The sequence below is a fragment of the Crocodylus porosus genome, unplaced genomic scaffold (assembly GCF_001723895.1).
Source record: "Crocodylus porosus isolate Cpor-Errol unplaced genomic scaffold, CroPor_comp1, whole genome shotgun sequence".
Lineage (NCBI taxonomy): Eukaryota > Metazoa > Chordata > Crocodylia > Crocodylidae > Crocodylus > Crocodylus porosus.
Genome location: NW_017728886.1, coordinates 255,996,925 through 256,016,815, shown reverse-complemented (window position 1 = coordinate 256,016,815; position 19,891 = coordinate 255,996,925). Strand labels below are relative to the sequence as shown.

The 19,891-nt window shown below is 38.7% G+C and overlaps 1 protein-coding gene across 7 annotated transcripts in view; it reads left to right on the top strand.

The window, feature by feature from the left end:
• Nucleotides 1–19,891, top strand: part of FAM49B (family with sequence similarity 49 member B) — a 67,207-nt gene that overhangs the window by 30,523 nt on the left and 16,793 nt on the right. For 3 of the 7 annotated variants that reach the window (XM_019552799.1, XM_019552782.1, XM_019552790.1), the window contains exons 5-7: nt 7,013–7,095; nt 12,549–12,670; nt 16,222–16,327. In XM_019552799.1, the coding sequence (XP_019408344.1) occupies nt 7,023–7,095; nt 12,549–12,670; nt 16,222–16,327 (301 nt within the window). In that variant the 5' untranslated portion in view covers nt 7,013–7,022. Of the gene's footprint in view, nt 1–5,897; nt 5,981–7,012; nt 7,096–12,548; nt 12,671–16,221; nt 16,328–19,891 lie in introns of those variants that run through there. The other 4 variants (XM_019552818.1, XM_019552826.1, XM_019552808.1 and 1 more) reach the window with 3 other exon arrangements.

Below are 19,891 nucleotides of genomic sequence, written 5' to 3'. Positions count from 1 at the left end.
AGATGCACTTCTTAATTTTCCCGTTCTTTCACATGCCTTCATTGGAGAGGAAAACAACTTTGAAAAAGAGACCATAAAGATCCTCTGTGAAATCCTATAGCGCTATTTACAAACTTGTCTCTGATGTTATCATTGACAGCTGTATGTAACTATAACCATTGCTGTGGATTTTAAAAAGTTATAAATCTGCAAAGTATTACATCTTTTTTTTTTTTTTTCAAGTGAACATTTCATGAGGGGAGAAAATCCAGTTGGCTTTATGATGATGCTTTATGATGACATGTATTGCTGATGGCCTTATGTGTCAGATAATTCAGGCACATAATTTACTCAAAAGGTAGCTATTAATCACGTTTAGACTAAGTTGTGATGTACAAAAATAACAATGTGCAGTTTGCCTTAAGGTTGCTAAATTGTGCTCCATGTCTTCCCTCTCTCTCACTTTCTCCCTTCTTGCCACACCTGCGCTCCCCTCTGTGTCTGTACTCCCTCTATATCTGTTTTTTAATACAGGTAACTTATTAGGTATTTGATACCATTTAACTAGAGATCACACTGAAGCCCTCTGTTACAAATGCCTGTCTAATTAAAAAACTTCCCCACTATCTAATTTCCCACAAAAAAAAATCTTTTTGCTCTGTTTTTGCATTTCTGTGGGTTAGAGGATGAAGACCTAATATACAAAACTTAGATTTTAGGTAGTACCTTGTAATTAAGCACAAGACCTCAAATGTTGAATATTCCAATTGATCTTAAGCATAACTGAAATCGACGTTGTCAGTTAAGTACTAAATAATAAGCCACGAGAAAAATATCTTGGTGCGTGCTAACCTCTACAGAGATCAAATAAATTATTTAAACAAATGGCCTCAGTGATTGCAAATGTCTTTTGGTATTCCTTTATGTAGCTGTTGATGAGACCTTTTTGTAGCTTCTTAATCTAAAAAGTATGGCATTTTTCTGCCTCACAACATTCAGACTTAACCATCCTTTTAGTCTTGCCATTTTCTTACAGAAATACTATAGAAATATTTTCTGTTCACCAGCTGGGAACAAAGTACTTATTAATGTACCGTTCTCCTCCGGGAAACATTCTCTGGTGCTTGGGAATTTGTTTACATCATGTACTTGCATTAGATTTCTTCTGGAATCAGTAAAAAGCTGAAATCTGTCAGGGGTGTCTTCAGCATGAAGGGCATGCGTGCAAGTCTTGTTTTGAAAATATGCCTTTTCTTTTCGCTTGTCTGATCATGACAGCGCGCTCACCATCACATAAGGCCCATAAGGCTGTAATGGGCCAAATCGTTGTAATCAAATGTGGCATTCCGTATGTCTTATTTTGTGAAAGTAGGTCAAGTCTGAAATTGCGTTCTTGACGAGTCCTTCAGTTTCCCACAACCTGTTCCACGTGGTTTGGTCATTGTGCTGAAATACTGTCGGTGCTGTAGGCAATTGCAGACAACTTCGTAGGGACAATCAAGGTTCATTTGGACAGATATTAGTAGTAGCATTTTTTCCTCTCTGGTTTTATCATGTCTTCTCTTTCTTTTAAGCTCCTTTTGAAATGTATAGCGAAATAGTGGATTTATTTTTTGTTGAATACTAGCTTGCTTTAATAACTTGGTAAGCTGTAACTTGCAAATGCAAGGAAAATGGCAATTCATTAACAAATGCATTAGTCATTATTATTTATTTCCAGTTTTGTCCAAGTTTTCATGTTAAATAACCTGTGTTTTATAATCTATTCAGAAACATCAAATTGTGCACTAGCCGCTATATTCATTCTGCCTTGTTTCTGTTTTTTTAACAAGCACGTGTTGTATTTTGTCTTGAATTAATTATTAGTATTTAATGGCAGCATTATTGTCCTTCTTAGTATTTATATAATGCCTAAAACAGCTGGCATAGAATTTGTCATTTTGTGATTAGTGACTCCTTTTGCCAATTAAGAACAGCAGTACAATATAGGTTGCTTTTTGTTAGCCTTTCACTCTCTTTAGTGTTATGCCTGCATATTTTGTATTTATTAGAACAAACTTTCCAGGTCGAGAGTGGGGGGGCCGCCTTCAGTCCCTTGTTCCACACGCAGGGCGCACCAGACTGGCTCTATATGCTTCATGCAGCATGCAAAGCTGGGGCCAGCATGTGCTGTCTGCTGTGTGTGAAGCCAGTCTGAGACCCACAGCACCAAAGACCAAAGAAATAGGCTTCCATGATGCATCTTTGGCTCCCCTGTATTTGAGGATGCTCCCTAGTAATAATTAGATTTACTGTTAATTTTGCTCAAACTTCATTTTAGTGATGTTCTTGGACACCTCCCTATTTGAACTGGTACAAAATGAAAAATGCAAGTATCATTGTGTTTGTGCAGTGCTTGCCCTCTGGTCATAGTTGGGTAGAGTAATAATAAAAAAGAAAAGAAAAAAAGGAAGATGAATGAATCCTTTGTGTGACTCTGGAAAAAATTTACAAGGTTGTTTTTTACCTCTAAGTAATCTCATCTTTATTTCTAAAACTAGTGTGTATTCTGTGGTGTTTAATAGTAGGGCTTCAGTGAAGCATGGCAATGATATATTTGTTAATGTTCTTAGAAAAGAAACTGGAGTCAGATTCCTGTAGGACACAATTTTGTTGTATGAAGGTGTTTTGAACCAGGACATGTCTGACAGATGACTATTATTCTGCTGGACCAAAGCAAGCCTTGTCAAAGTAAAAATGAATAAAGGCTTATTTTTAGCATTGAAAAAATTGGTGGGAGGTTTCGGTGAATCAAACGATGCACACAAAAGTAGTAATCGGTGATCACATATATGCTTCAAATTTTAAAAGCGTCTCCAGGCAGATTACATAGTGGTATTATAAATAATTTTAACACTTGAGGGGGATTTGGTTTGTCAGTTAACTCACTGAACTGATGCCTTGGACCTCTGAGTGTTGCAGATTTCCTGTGTGGCATTCAGCAAGTCTCACTTTGCCTTGATTGCCCAGGTGAAGCTTTGCAGAGGAATTTGTTTCCTTGGTTCCGCCAAGCCCCCAATTGCTTATCTGTTTAGCATCTGAACACTTCTTCAATGAAGAAAGCCTTCAAAATTATGCTTGTGAAATAGGTAGTTACACTCATTCTGCTCCCTTGCATCACATGTGCATCCTAGATGCCATAGTGGTGAGCATAATAGAAAAATCTGCCAATACAGAACTTTTAAAAAATCAGACCAAAACCCTTTAAACGGGGATGTCAAACTCAGCTGGCCTTAGTGGTCTGGACAGGTAGCATGGGGGAAGTCTGTGGGCCAGATTTGCCTTGCACACTGGATCCAGTGCACAAGGGATGGTCTGGTGCAGGTGCTATGAGTGCCTTCTGCCAGCCTTGTGTGTTGCATGCTGTAAAGCACATTTTGAATCTGCTTGCATGCAGTGCACAGGGCCGGTCTGATTGTGGGTCTAGTCCAAGACCCACGGGTGGCTCTAACAGGCCAAGTGATGGGGCTCTGGACTGGATTCTGCCTCTGGGCTTTATCTTTAATCCCCCCCCTCCCCCCAGCCTTAAAATATGGGTTCCAATTTAAATTATAACCCTAATTTGAAGTTTGTGTAAATACAGCGAGCAAGGTCCATCTAACTAAGTGTTTAAAGGTAAGCCTCTGATACATTTGGAAGCTTGGATATTTCTGAACAGGCCATTCATTTGAGAGCCTATGCTAAATCTTTTTGCACCACCTGCTTCTTACAAAAGGAACAAATCCCGATGCAATCAAATTACTCAGTAACACAAACTTGTAGTGATATTAGTAGAGCTCTCATCTCTAAACTTCCAGTTAACTGATGCACATGTTCCCATAAGCTGACATGGTTTTGAGAGGTGGAAATACCAAAATGTGCTGTGTGATGGATGTATTGTAATAAATGCATAGCTAGTATTATCTTAAAATACAATAATTTATCATATGACTTATTCTTGAGCTGGGGGAGTGGAAGGTTTAAGCTGTCTTTCTTGGTTGGAATGATGGTTTTCAAATGTATTTACCCGATGCATTAATCTTGTTTCTCCCAAATTAATTTTGTCTGCCAAAAAAGAAACTTTTTAGGTATGCAGAGAAGCAATTCTTATGGCTACTGGGGACCTTGTAGGTGCTGATTTTTTATTTTTTATTTTATTTTTTTTTTAAAGCTTTTTAATAATGTAAAGGAGATTAGAGATCGTTAGTCTTAAATACCGAGGGCTGCTGTTGTAAATCTCTGGTTCTCTTCTTACTTAATAGAAGCTGCTGGAGTCCTAGGGGCCATGCTGATCTTCTACTGAATAAATGATAAATGTGTATCAAGTTGCCATGTTGATCTTAGATTATAGCTTTCTGATCTTGAACTTCATTTGAAATAGCTAAAAATAAGCTGTAGTTTGAAATGAGATATACAGCTAAAAGTGTAGAGAGAATTTTTTTTGATGTCTTGGATTGTGCCTTTTCCTGGCTTTTCTCAGATCATGCAATCAATTCAGGAAATAATCTAATCTTGTTGGCAGGAGTAGGTGGCTTTGAGTTCTAGTGCCTTTCAGTTTGACCTCTTCTTAAATTGCTCTAATTCTGGCTTTCATTCAGAGGTTGCACAGTTGATAGAATTGGATCAAACATTTGCATGCAGTGCTTAACTTGCTGCTTCAGTCTCGCATCCGCAAGTAACAATATCCTGTGAGTGCATGGTTTTATGCTTTCTCCAAATAACAGTTGTTCGAATGAGTGAAAACTTAAGGTTTCTCAAAAACCCTGACTTGCAGTTGTCTTACACCATGCATTAACCATTTCAGATATTGTATGCTAATCTGGTATCAAATTTTGATTCTTGGATTGTTCCCCTTGAGTCCAGAAATTAGACTATATCTATATCCATTTTATTCGCCCTGCCCTCCCCTCTTCTTCAAGAGCTTGACATCTACATTAGATCCTTTCAATTTATTGAAGCCACTGAAAGGGGTAAGTAGTAAGTATTTGGCAGTACCATGACCACAATGAATTTTTATGATGGGTAGTTGCTGTTCTGCAGGTTCTCCCGAAGCATAATTGGAAACTGGGGCTGTACGAATTGGGTGTCCAGAAGAACTGAATGCATTGAAAATATCAGGCTTTTTCATGAAGTACTTTGGCGTTCCTACTTTAGCATTGAACATCTAAAATGTGATGATGCTTGAAACCTTGTCATGTCAATTTGTGTTTCAACTAGATGATTCTAATTAAAGCTTTCAGTCTTTCTCCCACTTTCCATTTCTTTTAGTTAGGATGTGGCAGAAAAGTGTAAGAAGATATTTCTAAACATGATTAACTCCTGTTGGGTTGGGGATGGGGTGGGGTGGGGAGGGGGCGGGGGAGGGAAGGATGTTAACTTGTATGTGGTTTCTCAATTTCATGTCCAGTTTGGTGGGGGGAAAAATGTTTGTTGGCGATAGATGACTCCTACTGAATTACTAGCCAGTATTGCATTCATTCATTTTGGATTTTGGAGGCTGACCAAAATCTGATAGAAGCAAGTCTGATGCACCTGCCACTATCCCATAACAGATATTTTTCACTTTGAACACTGCAGTTAGTACAAAGTAACACATTGATCAACATTAAACAGCCCTGATACTAGAATTATGCATTCTGCTTTTGTAACTGGGTACAAATATTTTCCATAGTAAGGGAGCTTAGCTTTTATGTATATCTCTTTCCCCACTTTTTCCACTCCCATAATATACCACTTTCTGCAAAGAAAAGGAAAGGTGGAACAACACGGGTACAAAGTTAATGTTGGTGAACTTGGACTTGTGAAACCTCAAGGAGCCAGCCCTAACTGAATGCCAGGCCTCTTCTTGCAAAAGAAAATCCATTATTGGAACTAAATGATTTTGCCATTTTTATTTTTAGGTTTGCTGGCATGGGTAATCTCATTAAGGTGCTAACCAGGGACATAGACCACAATGCAGCACATTTTTTCTTGGATTTTGAAAGTAAGTCTTTCAGCCCTTCACAGTTGGTGCATTCAAAAATGGTAATACTAGGATAGCTTAGACCTACCACCACAGTGAAGACAAGGGGCACTCTTGGTTTCAAAATGACAATTTGAAAAAGGTTGCATGGTTTGTTTGGTTTTTTTCCTATAGTAGCCAAGCCACCATCATGCTACCATGTAGCTTTTTTTTTTTTTTTTCATATGCTTAATCATTTTGGGTCTCTGTGGTCAGTGATGTCCTTTCATCTGCCTGCAAATCAAGTAGCCATACAATGAACAATTCTGTCAGTGTGCCTTAGTGAACTGTGCCTAGCGGTTGTTCAGCTTACAGCTACCCTGCACGAGTGAGCAATTAAATCCCTACTTGACCTTTTCATTTGCAGCACAAGTGATATTATTATACCAGAATCTTAAAGTTATGAATAAAAGCGAACTTGAGGTTCACACCTGTTAATTAGCAGGCATCCTGCCTATACTCATGGTGTTTGTACATGCAGCTGAGAATGACATGGAGAATAATGTCCAGGCACATCTTTCTCTAAAACTTGTTAACAAAATTGTGGGGGTGGGGAAAAAGCTCTCTTCCTCATTGCAGTGCATCTCCAAATACAAATCTGCATAAACATTGACATCATAGCCATGTTTCAAGTAAGAGACTTGAGCCTTGAAGGTAAACAGCTGCATAGGACACTGGTGCTACTGGCATAGTGGGACAGAATTATTCACTCACGAAGCTGTCAGTTGGAGCTGTGCCTCTTTTTCAAAGGAGACGCTACGAAGATGTTGGTGACATCTGTCTGTCACTTCTTACAGGAAAACTACACTGCATCTCTAGGATCACCAGTTGTACATCTTGGAGGTGGGGGTCAGCCTCTACCATCGCACAGCATAGCGGGAGCCTGAAGGATATGGGTTCATGCCTGATGGAACTGTTTGGTTTTTACCCTCCCCACAACCTTCATTTTCGTGTATTTGGGCTGTTCCTTCTTATAAAGGGATATTCTCTTTTCTCTCATTCTTGTCTCGACAGGTACCTTAACATGGGGAACCTTCTTAAAGTTTTGACATGCACAGACCTTGAACAGGGGCCAAATTTTTTCCTTGATTTTGAAAGTGAGAAGATGATTTTTATATATATCTTTTTCTTTTTGCCTGCAGTAGACTGTATTTGTCATGTACTAAACGTATGTCTCCACTTTGCCATCCTTCTGACTGCTATGCATGACCGAGCTATGAATGGTTCAGTGAACTGCTGGATGCGTCTTTAACAGAAAAATAAATGACTACTTCATAAAAGACGAGATTACCCATAATATATTGGGATATAAAGGCTTTTGGTGCTATGTTGCCTTTAGGAATTTGATACGCTTCTAATAAATTTTAAACAAAAACCTCTGTCCATTTTTGTTGTGCCTAAATTTGAGACTTTAATGCCTTACAAAGCCCGTGAACTTGCATGTAGAGCGATCCCTTTTTAAAAGCAAACAGACTGGTAAATAATCCTTTCAGAGACTTTACATTATAGAATGACTTGCTAAAATTTGCATACAGATTGCAGGTCCTCAAGCAAGAACTAAGCCTTACTGTTAATCGTGTCTTACAGACCCTGCCAGCGTTCACTGAATCGGTTATTGGGGTGCACTCCACACTAGTCACTTCACAAAAGCCATTCATAGCTCTTGAACAGTACTGTGTTTAAAGGTATATGTGAACCTTTTGACTGGGCACAGAAATTTTTCATAAAATTCACCCCTTCTATCCTGACCTCTTTCCCCATCCTTACATGCTCTCAAAAATGCAGAACTCTGTTTTCCAGGAGTGGGGAGAGGGTTGATGGTCCCAAATGTTCTGAAAGGTTCACATGCCTTTTGAGTACTTTGGCTTTTTGTTTGTTTTACGTTGCATGGCACGTGGCAGGTAAGTGTCCCTGGCTGCTGGTATGATGGTTAACTCTGCTTTTGGCTATGATGTTGCTCTAACTTCCAGCTGGGAAACTGAAATAAACTAATGCTAGCTAAGTAGTTTTTGCCATATTTGTAAAACATGATGAATTTTGTCTAAGGAAAATGTGAGAGTGATTTGATACAGAGAATGCAAAAGGCACTGTTTTCTCTCCTTTCCCCCTCCCCATCCAATTTTTTCATTTTTTTTTTTTTTTGGCAAAATGGTCAGTTTGGCTGTATTGATTCTAATGTGGGAAAGACTACTTTATAGTTGCATCGTTAAAATAGTAAAATAAGTTCTAAATTTCTTTCATTTATTGATGAAATTTATAATTAACTTTCCCAAATATATTTTGTTACTTAACATGTTGACATAGTAAACAAATTATTTATAAAAGGTAGCTATTTTAATTCTTTGACATTAAAAATATTTTTTCTTTAGAATGACTATGCCTTAACCATAGAATAACGTTTGTTGTATACCAAAATGTTGAATAACAGTGGTATAGTTTGTATTGTGTTTACTTAACGCACACACGCACACACATTTACTTTAGTAGCATTTTGTCAAATACTTAATTTTTTTTATACTTGAATGATCAGTTCTGTTTCCGTGTGCATGTTCTTTAGCATGAATGATGTTCACTGGCATGGAGATAAATTAGTAGGTTGCTGACATGAAAGGTTTACACTACGCAATGAAATGAAGCAACTCACTTTATGGCTGAATTTTAGATTGTGTTCCTCATTTGTTTTCAACTTTTGGCTTGCGTTTGTTACTGCTGCTGTACTGTGTATCCAAGCTTCTTTCTTCTGTTTCAGGTGGCTTGCATTGACAGAAACTTGGCTTTGATACAGTCAAGATCTTATTCTTCAAGACTTGGCACTTGATCTTTTGATAACCTTAGTGTCATGTTTATGTGAGCAAGTGAGGAAACTGTTAAAAACAAATTTGTTAGATGTGACGTGGTGTTTGGCCCAAGGCTATTAAAATACTGCTTTGGGTCATTAATCTGTATACTTCAAGTCTGCTTCATAAAGACCTCATAAGGTTTTGTTAAATCACAGTTACGAGAGAATGCAGTAGGATGCATACTAACTTTTATGAGGTTCTGAGGATGCAGATGCTGCATTCATTTCTGTTGAACTCCACTTTCCATAACTCTAGATACAATTTTATTTGATGCTAGACTTTAGTTATGCAGTTTTTAGCTGATTTGTCAGAATATTTGCAATGAAAAAGCATCCAGAAAATATAATACGATGGGCTGTTGAGTTTCCTTTAGATAGTGTCAGGTTCTGACTTTCAAAGCTATTGACTTTCCTTTGGATTTTGTCAGCAGCTATATTGATAGTATTACACATGGCATTGTCTTGATGCTCCCCATATATTTAAGAATAAATAGCTGCCTTGTGTTTCTTTATATGCACTGAAACTGATAACACAACCAAAAGAAGTAGAAACAGTTGGGTGTGCTGTTTTTTGAAGTTACATAGCAGCAGTAACTGCAATATGGCAATAGAGAAAACTCAAACTGCACTTCTCAGCCCAATGCTATCCTCCAAAGTGGCTAGCATGACTATTCAACAAATCAGTGTTCTTGGAGGGAGCAAAAAAAAAAAATCCAGAGAACTTTCGTTGTAACTCTTAACATTTTGGAAAATTCAACTTGCAACACTAAGCATGAAGCGCTCCTAAACAGAATCATCACATGCAGTATATTTAGCACTGCACAACACTTTGTTTGGCCAAGGAGGAATACTGCGCTTGACTATAGAGAACCAGTTTGCTATCTGTAAAGGGACTGTGTTTGCATTTGCAAAAGGAGGGGAGGGCAAGCTGCACAAGAATAAGTTTAGTGAGCCAGGAGGGTAGGTGTCTAGTGTGTCTCATTCAAAATAATTCCTTTTAAAAAGGTCTGTAATTATCAGATGCCCAAGCAAGAAGGACGCATGCAACAGAAGAAAAGTCTCTAAAGACAAGATGTATGGTTTCCCTTTTCATTGCTTCAAATCATCAAGTAACGTTATAATAAGGAGATGTATTGTATGTACCAGATCGAATTTGTAGGGATGGAAGGTGAAGTAGGAAGCTAGTTATGTCAACTGCATTATGTATAAGATAGTAATATCTCTGCCCCAAGGAGATTTTGTGCTCCCTGGTAAAATTTTATAAACACCCACAATCTCATATGTTTATTCAGTATTAACTTGTCTCTAAATTTGGAGTAATTGTTGCATGCATTTTTAAACTGAAAATATAATGGATAGCATTATTTTTAACGCGTATTCCTAAAACACGTTTTAGGTGAATAGAACAAGGAGGCTTTTGTCCACAGTGATAGCTGAGACCCAGTGAGTTTTGAGTGAGTTGACTTTCACAACTGAGTGTTCAAGTAGGATGCTTCAGAAGTGACTAGCATCATTTACTGCAGTCACCCGTCAGTTCAGCATACTCATGCTGTGTTGAATTACTGACACTGGCGGTTTTTATAAACCTTCTACTACTCTGTCAGTGTCTAAAAGAAATGCCTTTTATTCAGAAGGGTAAATGAAGAAAGGATAATGAAAGAATGTTAAGGTGACAGGAGACCTCTTCAATGTAAGAAGTAAAGTGGCAAGTCTTGATTGCATTAATTAACAATGCAAATACTCTGGAATGCCGTGGAGCTCCATATTAGTCTGTACTGCACTATAGCATTTCATGTTTGTGCATGAACTGCTACTAGTAAACTAGTGCTTATCTGTCTATTTTCCCTTTTTTTTTTTGTCTTCATTTCTTACAGCAGTCTTCAGCAGCTTTCAAAATTATACATGTAACTTTCCTGTGACAGTTTCAAAACTGCTGGACATTTTCTTTTTAGTCTATGCCTAATCAGTGTTGTCCTTTTTTCGCTCCTTTTTTTTTTAAAAAAAGGAAAGGAGTCACAAGCTCCCTTGCATTCAGACACTTCTTACTGGTTGTCAAAACATTAACTGTTATGCTGTTGCAAGGTCTCCATTGATGTACTTTCTGATAATGACCAGTCTCTATGCATTTAACATGGATGGTCTATTTTGTCATTTAACCCAACTAAATATCTCAGCCAGATAAACAATGTATGTGTAACTTTTTGTCTTGTTGCAAGCCATACTTTAAAATGAATTTTTGTTTTATTTTTTGTGTTTTTGTAAAGTGTTGAATATTAAGAGTTTATGCTCCACTTCTTGGGTATGCCCAGCTTCCATCCATGTTAATGGAAGTTATATGCACGTCATTGAGACAAGACTGTTTATTCTAGTTAGTCTTGAATGTGGTTTTTTTGTCAATTATAGTAAGCAGTTTCTTAAATCGTAACTGCATCTAAGGCATGGACTCTAATCGTTAGTTGTAAACAACAATAATCCTTGTTAAAAATTAGCTGATTTTTATTTGAGGCAAAGATTTGTTAGGAGGATATCTTTTATTGGACCAACTGTATAGTTGGGATAGAGTTAGACAAACTTTTGAATACAAGACCTTCTTCATCAGGTCTGACCAGAACAAGCCAAGCACAGCATGATTTTCTGTTTTATTTTTTGCTTATATTATGCCCTGGCGTTTTTTGTACTCTGATGATTTTAGGTTAGTTAGTTCGGAGTGCATGCCTGTTCTCTAATTAATGTAGTTAAAAGCTAAAAAAGTGTCAGTAGAAAGTTGTAGCTTGAAGTAATGATTCCTTTTTTTCTTGTCCTGAGTAGGCTAATCTTTCATACCACCCACTCTAGCTAGGGACCCACTTCAGCTAGAAATACCAGAAAGACAACCTTTGTGTCAGAGAGCTTTAAAAAAAACCCAGCAAGCTAATGGCATCCAAAGTAAATTACGAAATAAAATGTTTTAAAGATCCTTGCTAGATCACAGACTTGATGACATATCTTAAAGCAGATATTTTCACAAATAATTTCTTTAAAGTAAATGTAGCTTTTTTTGAACGATGCAAAGTACAGGTCATTTTTCTGAAGAGAGAATGTTTATTGCCAGTTACAGTTAAACTATCAGAAAGATTGCAAATGCATTCGTAAAATTATTGCATCCGTTATTGAGCTATATATGTCATAGCTTTTTCAGCCTTTGCTTGATGTTTATTTTTTTTTTCTTTTTAATATAGTTAATTCTGAGACTGTATTCTGTACAACTGTGAGAACAAAGAATTTCTACTGCCAAAAGCTTAAAAATTACTGGTATATATGGAATATTTGAATGCTGAAAAAAAATAAGTAGCTCATATAAAGCTATTAGTTTATCCTACAATCAGTGTCTTTTCGTAACTCACCTGTGGCTCCTTCATTGAGCTTGTAGTGCACTTTAAAAGTGAGAATAAATTCTAGTTTGTGCATGACAAAAATCTATTTCAAGAGAACATTTCAGTGAACTTTAAAAGAAATAACTTGTGGATGATGGTGCTTAGTAACTTCTTTAGCAGGTTCATACAAGTAGGGTTCCAAAGCCATACAATAATTCTGTTCTCTGAAGTTCCTCAGAGATAATAGCTTTATGCAGTACATGAAATAATCTTTATACACCAGTTCAGTCCTGTGGATCATGCTGTATCAAAACCTCAGGCAGTTAAATATTACTTAATTTACTCTCCTACTGTTTAGATGCCCAGCCTACTGAATCTGAAAAGGAAATTTACAATCAGGTGAATGTAGTGTTAAAGGATGCTGAAGGAATCCTGGAAGACTTACAGTCCTACAGAGGAGCTGGGCACGAAATACGAGAGGTAAAACATGATTTGTTACTTTTCTGATCTGCAAACAACTGTTTTTGTGCTGTTGGGATACATTCACGTGTTGAAGTTTAGCTTCTCTTTTCTTGATTTAGTTTCTCTTGGAAGAACTGTTTGTGTTAGATTCACATGGTTATACTTTTAAAACGCAACAGAGTAGGATCATACTAAAAAAACCCCAAAAAAGACATTTTCCGTTTAGTAATTTAAATAATTTAGTAGCTTTTTTATTAAATGTTGCATACAAACAAAAAGATGGACTGGGTTACCTAGAGGGGCGGTGGACTCTCCATCCGTGGAGCTTTTTAAGACCCGGCTCAACAAAGCCCTGGCTGGGATGATCTACTTGGGGCTGGTCCTGCTTTGAGCAGGTGGTTGGACTAGATGCGACCGCCTGAGGTTCCTTCCAACTGTAATTTTCAATGATTCTATGATGCTCCCTCTAAAGTTATCATCTGAACAGGATTCCCACTCCTGGGTCTTGGGTTTTAATGAGAGCTAAAAGTGCTCCTCATTTGCTGCCTCAGCTCAAATAGACTTTTAGCATTGTTTATTGCTGTAAGCCAGCACAGGTTTTGGAAATTGGACTAGGTTTTTTGGTTAGCCTAGGTAAGGGTTATATACTAAGCAGAAATTGCAAAATCATAATTTCATGTATTGAAGTGTGAACCAGACAGAAGAATTTCATTTTCAGACCCACAACTGTGTTTGCATAGCTGGCAGAGCTATCTTGCTAACTGATGAAAATGTGATGCTTGTTCGGAGAGAAACTCCTCATGACACTTTTTAATCGCCTTTGTCTTTCAGAAATAGGTCTTGGAACATAGAAGATTCTTCTACAGTTGCTTGTTCCAAATGTCTATTCCATTTAAAAAGGTCTGGAGCAAGCAGCTCGTCTTCCAAATTCTTAGAGGTCCAAACTCAACTTATTTCTGTGAGGACAGTGAATGCCTCATGAATATGAACACTCACTGTTATCTTTAGCCGTGCTGATGTGGCTGCCCTTCCCCAGAGCTAGCCTTGCTACAGAACACTAAGGCTGCCTATACACATGCTCTGGGACGGGGGTTGGAGGACTTTTATTTAGGACAGGAGTTGCTCAAATTAAAATGCTGTGTGTATTCAGTGCCCTGTGTTTCAAAATGGCGGTGGGGGGCTTTAACTAAAGCTCATTTGGTGAGCTTTAGTTAAAGCGCCACTACCACCGCTTTGAAATTTAGGATGCTGAATATGTGAAACCCTAATTAGAACACTCCAGCAGACGCTGATGCTTTCTAAACAGAATTGTTGGAGCACGTGTATAGGCATCCTAAAAGTGTATGGAATTTGCTTAGTCCTGCTAGGTAACTGGAATAGCTATTGATGGTATTTAAAAAAAAAAAAAAAAAAAAAAACAAAACCCGAAAAACTGAACAAGCTATAAGATCTGCCTTGTGTGTCTAACCAAAGCAGCATCCATTTCTTTTCGGTGAAAACAGGCTAGAAATAAAACTTTGAAGGCTTTGAGACAGATCTGAGCAAAACATCCAGGTTGCTGACAAGTCCTTTCAGTAGATGTATCGGCAGTAACACAACTATTTGTATCTGTTTACTTCTGTTAGAAATTAGCTATTTTTTTAAATGAATGTTAAAAATTCAGAAGTAATGACTCTTGCCCAAAGTGTGCAGCAGGACACGCAAAAAAAAAACAGTGAACAAGAAATGAACTATACAGTCATCCATATAGAAACAGCAGGGTTCAGCAAGTATTGCAGTGGGACTAGTAAAGACATAAATTAAAGAGCAGATTAAATAGTCTTATGTGAAAGAAATGTGGTGGAATTCAAAGTTCCTACAATGGAAAATGTGTTGGCTTGATGCCAAGGTCTGATAAATATTTTATGCGGTGACTGTTCCATAGATTGTCTCTTAAAGTTCCAAGATCTTCCAGCATCCTGTAAAGTTGTTACACTTGGTTGGGTAACAGGGGTTAAGAGTAACAGACAGTTTTACCAAATGTACATTTAAGTTTGCCCAACATTTCTTACATTTGGAAGGAAAGAGCAAGACTGTTGGCTTGTATTATGTTCTAGTATTTCCTAGAAATTTGGGGTGAAAAGAAATTGCTATGAAATGCAATAGACATTGCAAAAAATATTAAATTACTTTTTCCAGTAACTCCCAACTGTCTGAGGTGTTAGTCACTTTCTTCCTGTAATCATAGTCAGCAATTCAGCAGGTATTGGCTTGCTGTTGCCATTACAAAAATTTTACAGAAAAATCAAATAACCAAGAAAGGAACCCAAAAGATCTGAAATACCAAAATTCACTAAATACCCCATTACAAAAAAAAAAGAACAAAAAACAAAACAGAAAGCTGCTTCTGTACCAAATAAAATTTTGCCCAAACCTCACTGTATAGCCTTCAGTCTAAAATTTCATGTCAATACACATCAATGCAAATGTTTGTAATTGAATGGAAACTGTTCACAAATTTAAACAAATTGCTTTATTTTGTTGCAAAATGCTCATCTGTTGAATCCAAAAAGGTTCATCCAGAGAACCCCAGGCAGAATTCACCAGAAAGCTGATTGGTTCTTGCCCCCCTCACCTGCTGGGCTGTTCTGGATCTAAAGCTGCACTGGAGAGTTGTTGCATGGACTCCTTTGGAACCAGGGACTGAAAGCTTTCCACTTCCCTGCAGTGGAACCAGGACTCCAAAAGCCTCACCTTGAACACCAGGCTCCTGAGGCTTTGGAGCTCCTAGCAAGTCTGAGAAGAGGATTAATGCTTGCCTTTTACTCTAGTGAAGCAGACTGGGGAGATCCCCAGGGATTGCAGGATGGGGTTAACTGTCTGATCATGCAGCCATTGTGGCCCTTCCCCACGCAAACTGAGCCCACCACCAGGCTGAAGCAGATGATCGTGCACAGCACTTTTTTTTAACTTAGAGGCCAAGCTTGGTAAAAGACCCTTACAGTCCTTGTGCCGGTGGGAGAAGAGGTTGATTTATAACTGAAACAATAGAAATTTTCATGAGCTGAAAAAGGCTCGTGCAACCTACCCCCCAACTGGTAGATTTCTACAGTTGTCTGGGTATTATCTGTGATCACTCAGCTAGATTAAACTGGTTCCCTTGGAAGTGTCTTAAGCAAAGCAGTTTATTTTGCATAGTAAGTACATCATACTGTGCTAATTATTGCATTCTTTGTATTTTAATAACTTCATAGAAATGGTCTTTTTATTCTATATAATGTTGTGTACAAAGTATGTTGAATTATTTTCATTGGATGAGGAATGTGCAGACCAAGCACAGTATCTCATTAAAGACTTCAGCTTACACTTTGTCTCTAATGCAATGCCCACTGGAACTTGAATGTCTAGAGAAAATGTTATACCCTAATTGTTTGAAGAATAATGTCCCTTTTTGTTTTTGGTAGGTTGTTTCAGTGCTTTTTTAAGCCTCTCTTTATGCATGTTTTGAATAGAAGGAAGCTTTATGTTCTTGATTTTTATATTATTAAGCTAAATCTAACTTGTTCTTTCTGCGTGTGTTTGATTTTAAGGCAATACAGCACCCCAGTGATGAAAAATTGCAAGAGAAGGCATGGGGTGCAGTTGTTCCACTAGTAGGCAAGCTAAAGAAATTCTATGAATTTTCTCAACGGCTAGGTAAGTTGAAACCTACTAAATTCATGACTTGTCGTCATCAGAATGTAATGAAAGAATGCCAACCCAGACAATATATCCATCCATTTCAGTAGTCACCCCCGTGTGATTTAGAATCTTTTTGCTTGAAAGGGAGCTGCATTTCTGCGAATTGCCTTGTGGGCTTAGGATGGTGCATTCAAACACCCCACTGCCACTGCATTTGACAGCAGACTCTCCTCTTCCAATCTTGACAGAGGAAAGTAGAAGTTGACTTGTGTCCCTCTTTCTTGTCCTTCTTGCAACTCTGTTAAGAATTTTATCTGTGAAGGCTAGATTGAATCAGCAGGAAAAATGTGCATACCCAGTAAAAATAAAAACTTTAGCAAGTCTTTATAACAAGAAAGTAAGGTAAGTTCATATCACAAAAGAAACTACCTCTCCATTTGAGTATCTCACCCATGCTTATGCCTGGGGAATGGCTCCTATATTTCTAAATGAATTATCTCCACTTGTTTGAAGCAGCTGTTCTTATAGCCCCCTCCTCTCTCCCTCTCCTTTGGCTCCTGTGCATGGGAGGGGGAAGTTGAAAGCCTCTAGAGTTTCGCTCACCAGAGATCAGATAGCAGCCACCTCACATGGGGATGTGGATACAGTTTTTAATTTCAAATTAAACTTGGTCTTTCTAAAGCAACAAATGGTTGCTCCATAGTCATTACAATTTATGACCAAATCCTGCATTCTTTTGTCCCATTTTGATTCAGTGGAAGATTTTTGTGAAGTTTTTACAGGTTGTTAAATAAATAATAACAGTAAAGGTTTGTATGGATACTTAACAATGTAACTACATGTGCAGTGATTTGATTTAAATTAAATTCTTTGCATTTATAAATGTTGCTGTTTAAACTAGTATTAGAATGTTAATCTGGTAATTCTCACCTAAATACTACCGAAGGACTCCTAAATTGTTAGATGAATCCTATAACTTGCTGGCACAAGATAAGCCTTTTGTGTTAAGGTGGTAAGTTAAGCTTGAGCCAGTAAATTGAATGGTTTAAGAAAGCAAATTAATACATGTATGCCCACAGATTGTAAAGTGAAAAGGTCAGATATACAGGTTTCCTCAATTTATGCTGTGCATGTTTTCCTGGAGAACACTCTGTAAAGCAAACCCACTTTACAATGTAACAAATAGGGATAGGTTCCCATAGTGGTAAGGGAGGGAGTGAGACTGGGACTAGGGAAGGGGTGGGGGGAGGGGTGGTACTCCCAGGGCTGCACAAGGCAGCAAAGCAGAGGGAACAGAGTGGCACTCTCCCCAGGCCCGGCTGCAGCAGCCCTGGGAGTGGCCGGCGCCAACTGCCTGCAGTCGCTGGGCTGCACTGTGCTCTGCCTGTCCCCACTCACCTCTGCTCCAGGGCTGTGCCGTGCCCTGGTGCAGGCAGCTGGTGTCAGCTGCTCCCAGGGCCACTGCAGCTGGGGTGAGGGGGCCATGGCCCTTTCCCCATCCCCCATAGACTTACCAGCTTGGGTGGGCGGGCATCTATGCTGATTGCATAAGAATGAATTTACTTCGCATATAACAAATTATGGATCTAAATATTCTCATCACATAAGAGCGAATTCACCTATATAGAACCCGCATAAATTGAGAGAAACCTGTACTTCCTTTTTATTTGCATACATTTTGGGAGTAAGATCAATAGTTAATCATTCAAAATTGAATTTAATTTTGGGGGGGAATTTTTTTGGCATAACACTGATAACCAATGCCAGAAATACTTTTATATGGAACAGCAGACAGTTCAAGGACCAAAATATTTAGCTATTTGTTTAATTTAAATCAGCTTTTGGATTTATATTAAAGCTGTTATGAAGCATGTCTTTCATTGCTTAAAGCTGCAGATTACACTACTCACAAGTTCTCAGAGTCAGTTCTACTAGTCATTTAATTAAGGCTAGCATGGTCAACCAGCTTCTATGTTTAAACGAAGCATGAATCTACTGGTCAGCCAAAACTACACTACTGTAGTGCACATCATCAAATGCATAGAAAAACATTCTACCGAATGAAAATACTGAAAATGACCGACCAGATCACAAAACGTAAATAATTAAAACCAGGTCTTATGGCTTTCATTAACATGCATTTAAACACTGAAAATACTGGATTTCTGAATTGTCAAAAACTCCCATGCTTCAGTTACGTTGCAGTTAAAAAACCCTTATTCCTGAGATCTTGGCATTTTGTCTTCCTGTTAAGGCAAGAAAAGAATGTTCGGTAATCTTCTCTTTTCTCATTAGCTAAAAAAGTCACTTACTTATGACATGCAGCAGAGAGCACAAAATGCAAGGCGGTCAGAAAACTTAACAAAAATAATGAGAGCATGTTAAACTTACTTGCTGCATGGATTTTATCCAGAAGCCAAGTCAGTTAGTTGTAGGAAGGGACAGTCTGAAATAAAAATACTTTTTTATTTGTTGGGCGATCCCTGATAGGAGCCGTAAAGTCTGAGAGATGAGATTAGAAATAGAAACTCTGTACTGGATTAAGACGGGGCAGGGGGGAGGAGGAAGGTTAAGAGAAGTCAAAGTGGCAGCGCTTAAATTCCTTTTTAAGGACTACCTTTTTAATAGTTTTGCATCCTTTCTCTACCAGTCTCTGAGGGCACCTATACACATGCTGGACATCTGCTCTGATGCATGCTAATTAGCATGCATTGAAGCATACTTGATTAATCGAGTCTGCTGAAGCATGCTAATTAACATGCTCCAGCAGTCTCTGTGCTGCATGTATTTAGTGTCCCTGCATTTTAAAATAGTTGGGGGTGGGGGGGGGCACTTTAGCTGAAGCTTGTTGAATGAGCTTTAGTTAAAGTGCCCCTGCTGCCATTTTGAAGCGCAGAATGTTGAATGCACGTGATGCTGCAAGTGCTTTAATTACAGTGGCTCTCAGAGCTACTCTGATTAGAATGCCCTTCCCTGTGCCCACCCTGGAGCATGTGTAAAGATGCCCTGAGAGTTGTAAACCAAAGTACTCCTGAGCCATCTCAGAAGGATATCCTCTCACATGAAGTTACTCAGAAGTCTAGCTTCTGTTAGTCTAGAATAAAGTTCAGCGATGTTTTTGACCAGAGTACCAAAAACACCCCAACCTCAGCCTGGTCCTCGACTTGGTGTGCCAGAGGCAGATGGCAGGGAAGCCAAGGGGCTCGATCCTCACTGCTGGTAGGAAGTGCACACACACCTCCAGACAGGTGGGAGTGGGGGGCAGTGTTACACTGTCCTGGCCCTTTCTCTGCCATGTGTCCCAAGGTGTGCATACACCTGCCACCACCATGAAGCTAGAGCCAGGGCTCAAAATCCTGATACAGCTGTTTGCAGCCTGGCTGCCATCTGCTGCAGCTGCCCAGAGCCCCAGCTGCTGGCTCCCACCACATGTCCCATGCCGGGCTGAAACTGCTCCCACAGCATGGGACATGTGGTTGGGGCCACAGTCATGCCTTGTGTGTGCCTTGAATGGGATCTAGCCAGCAGGAAGCCTGTAGTCCAGATCTGGCTTGGGGCACAATGCAAGTTTGATGCCCT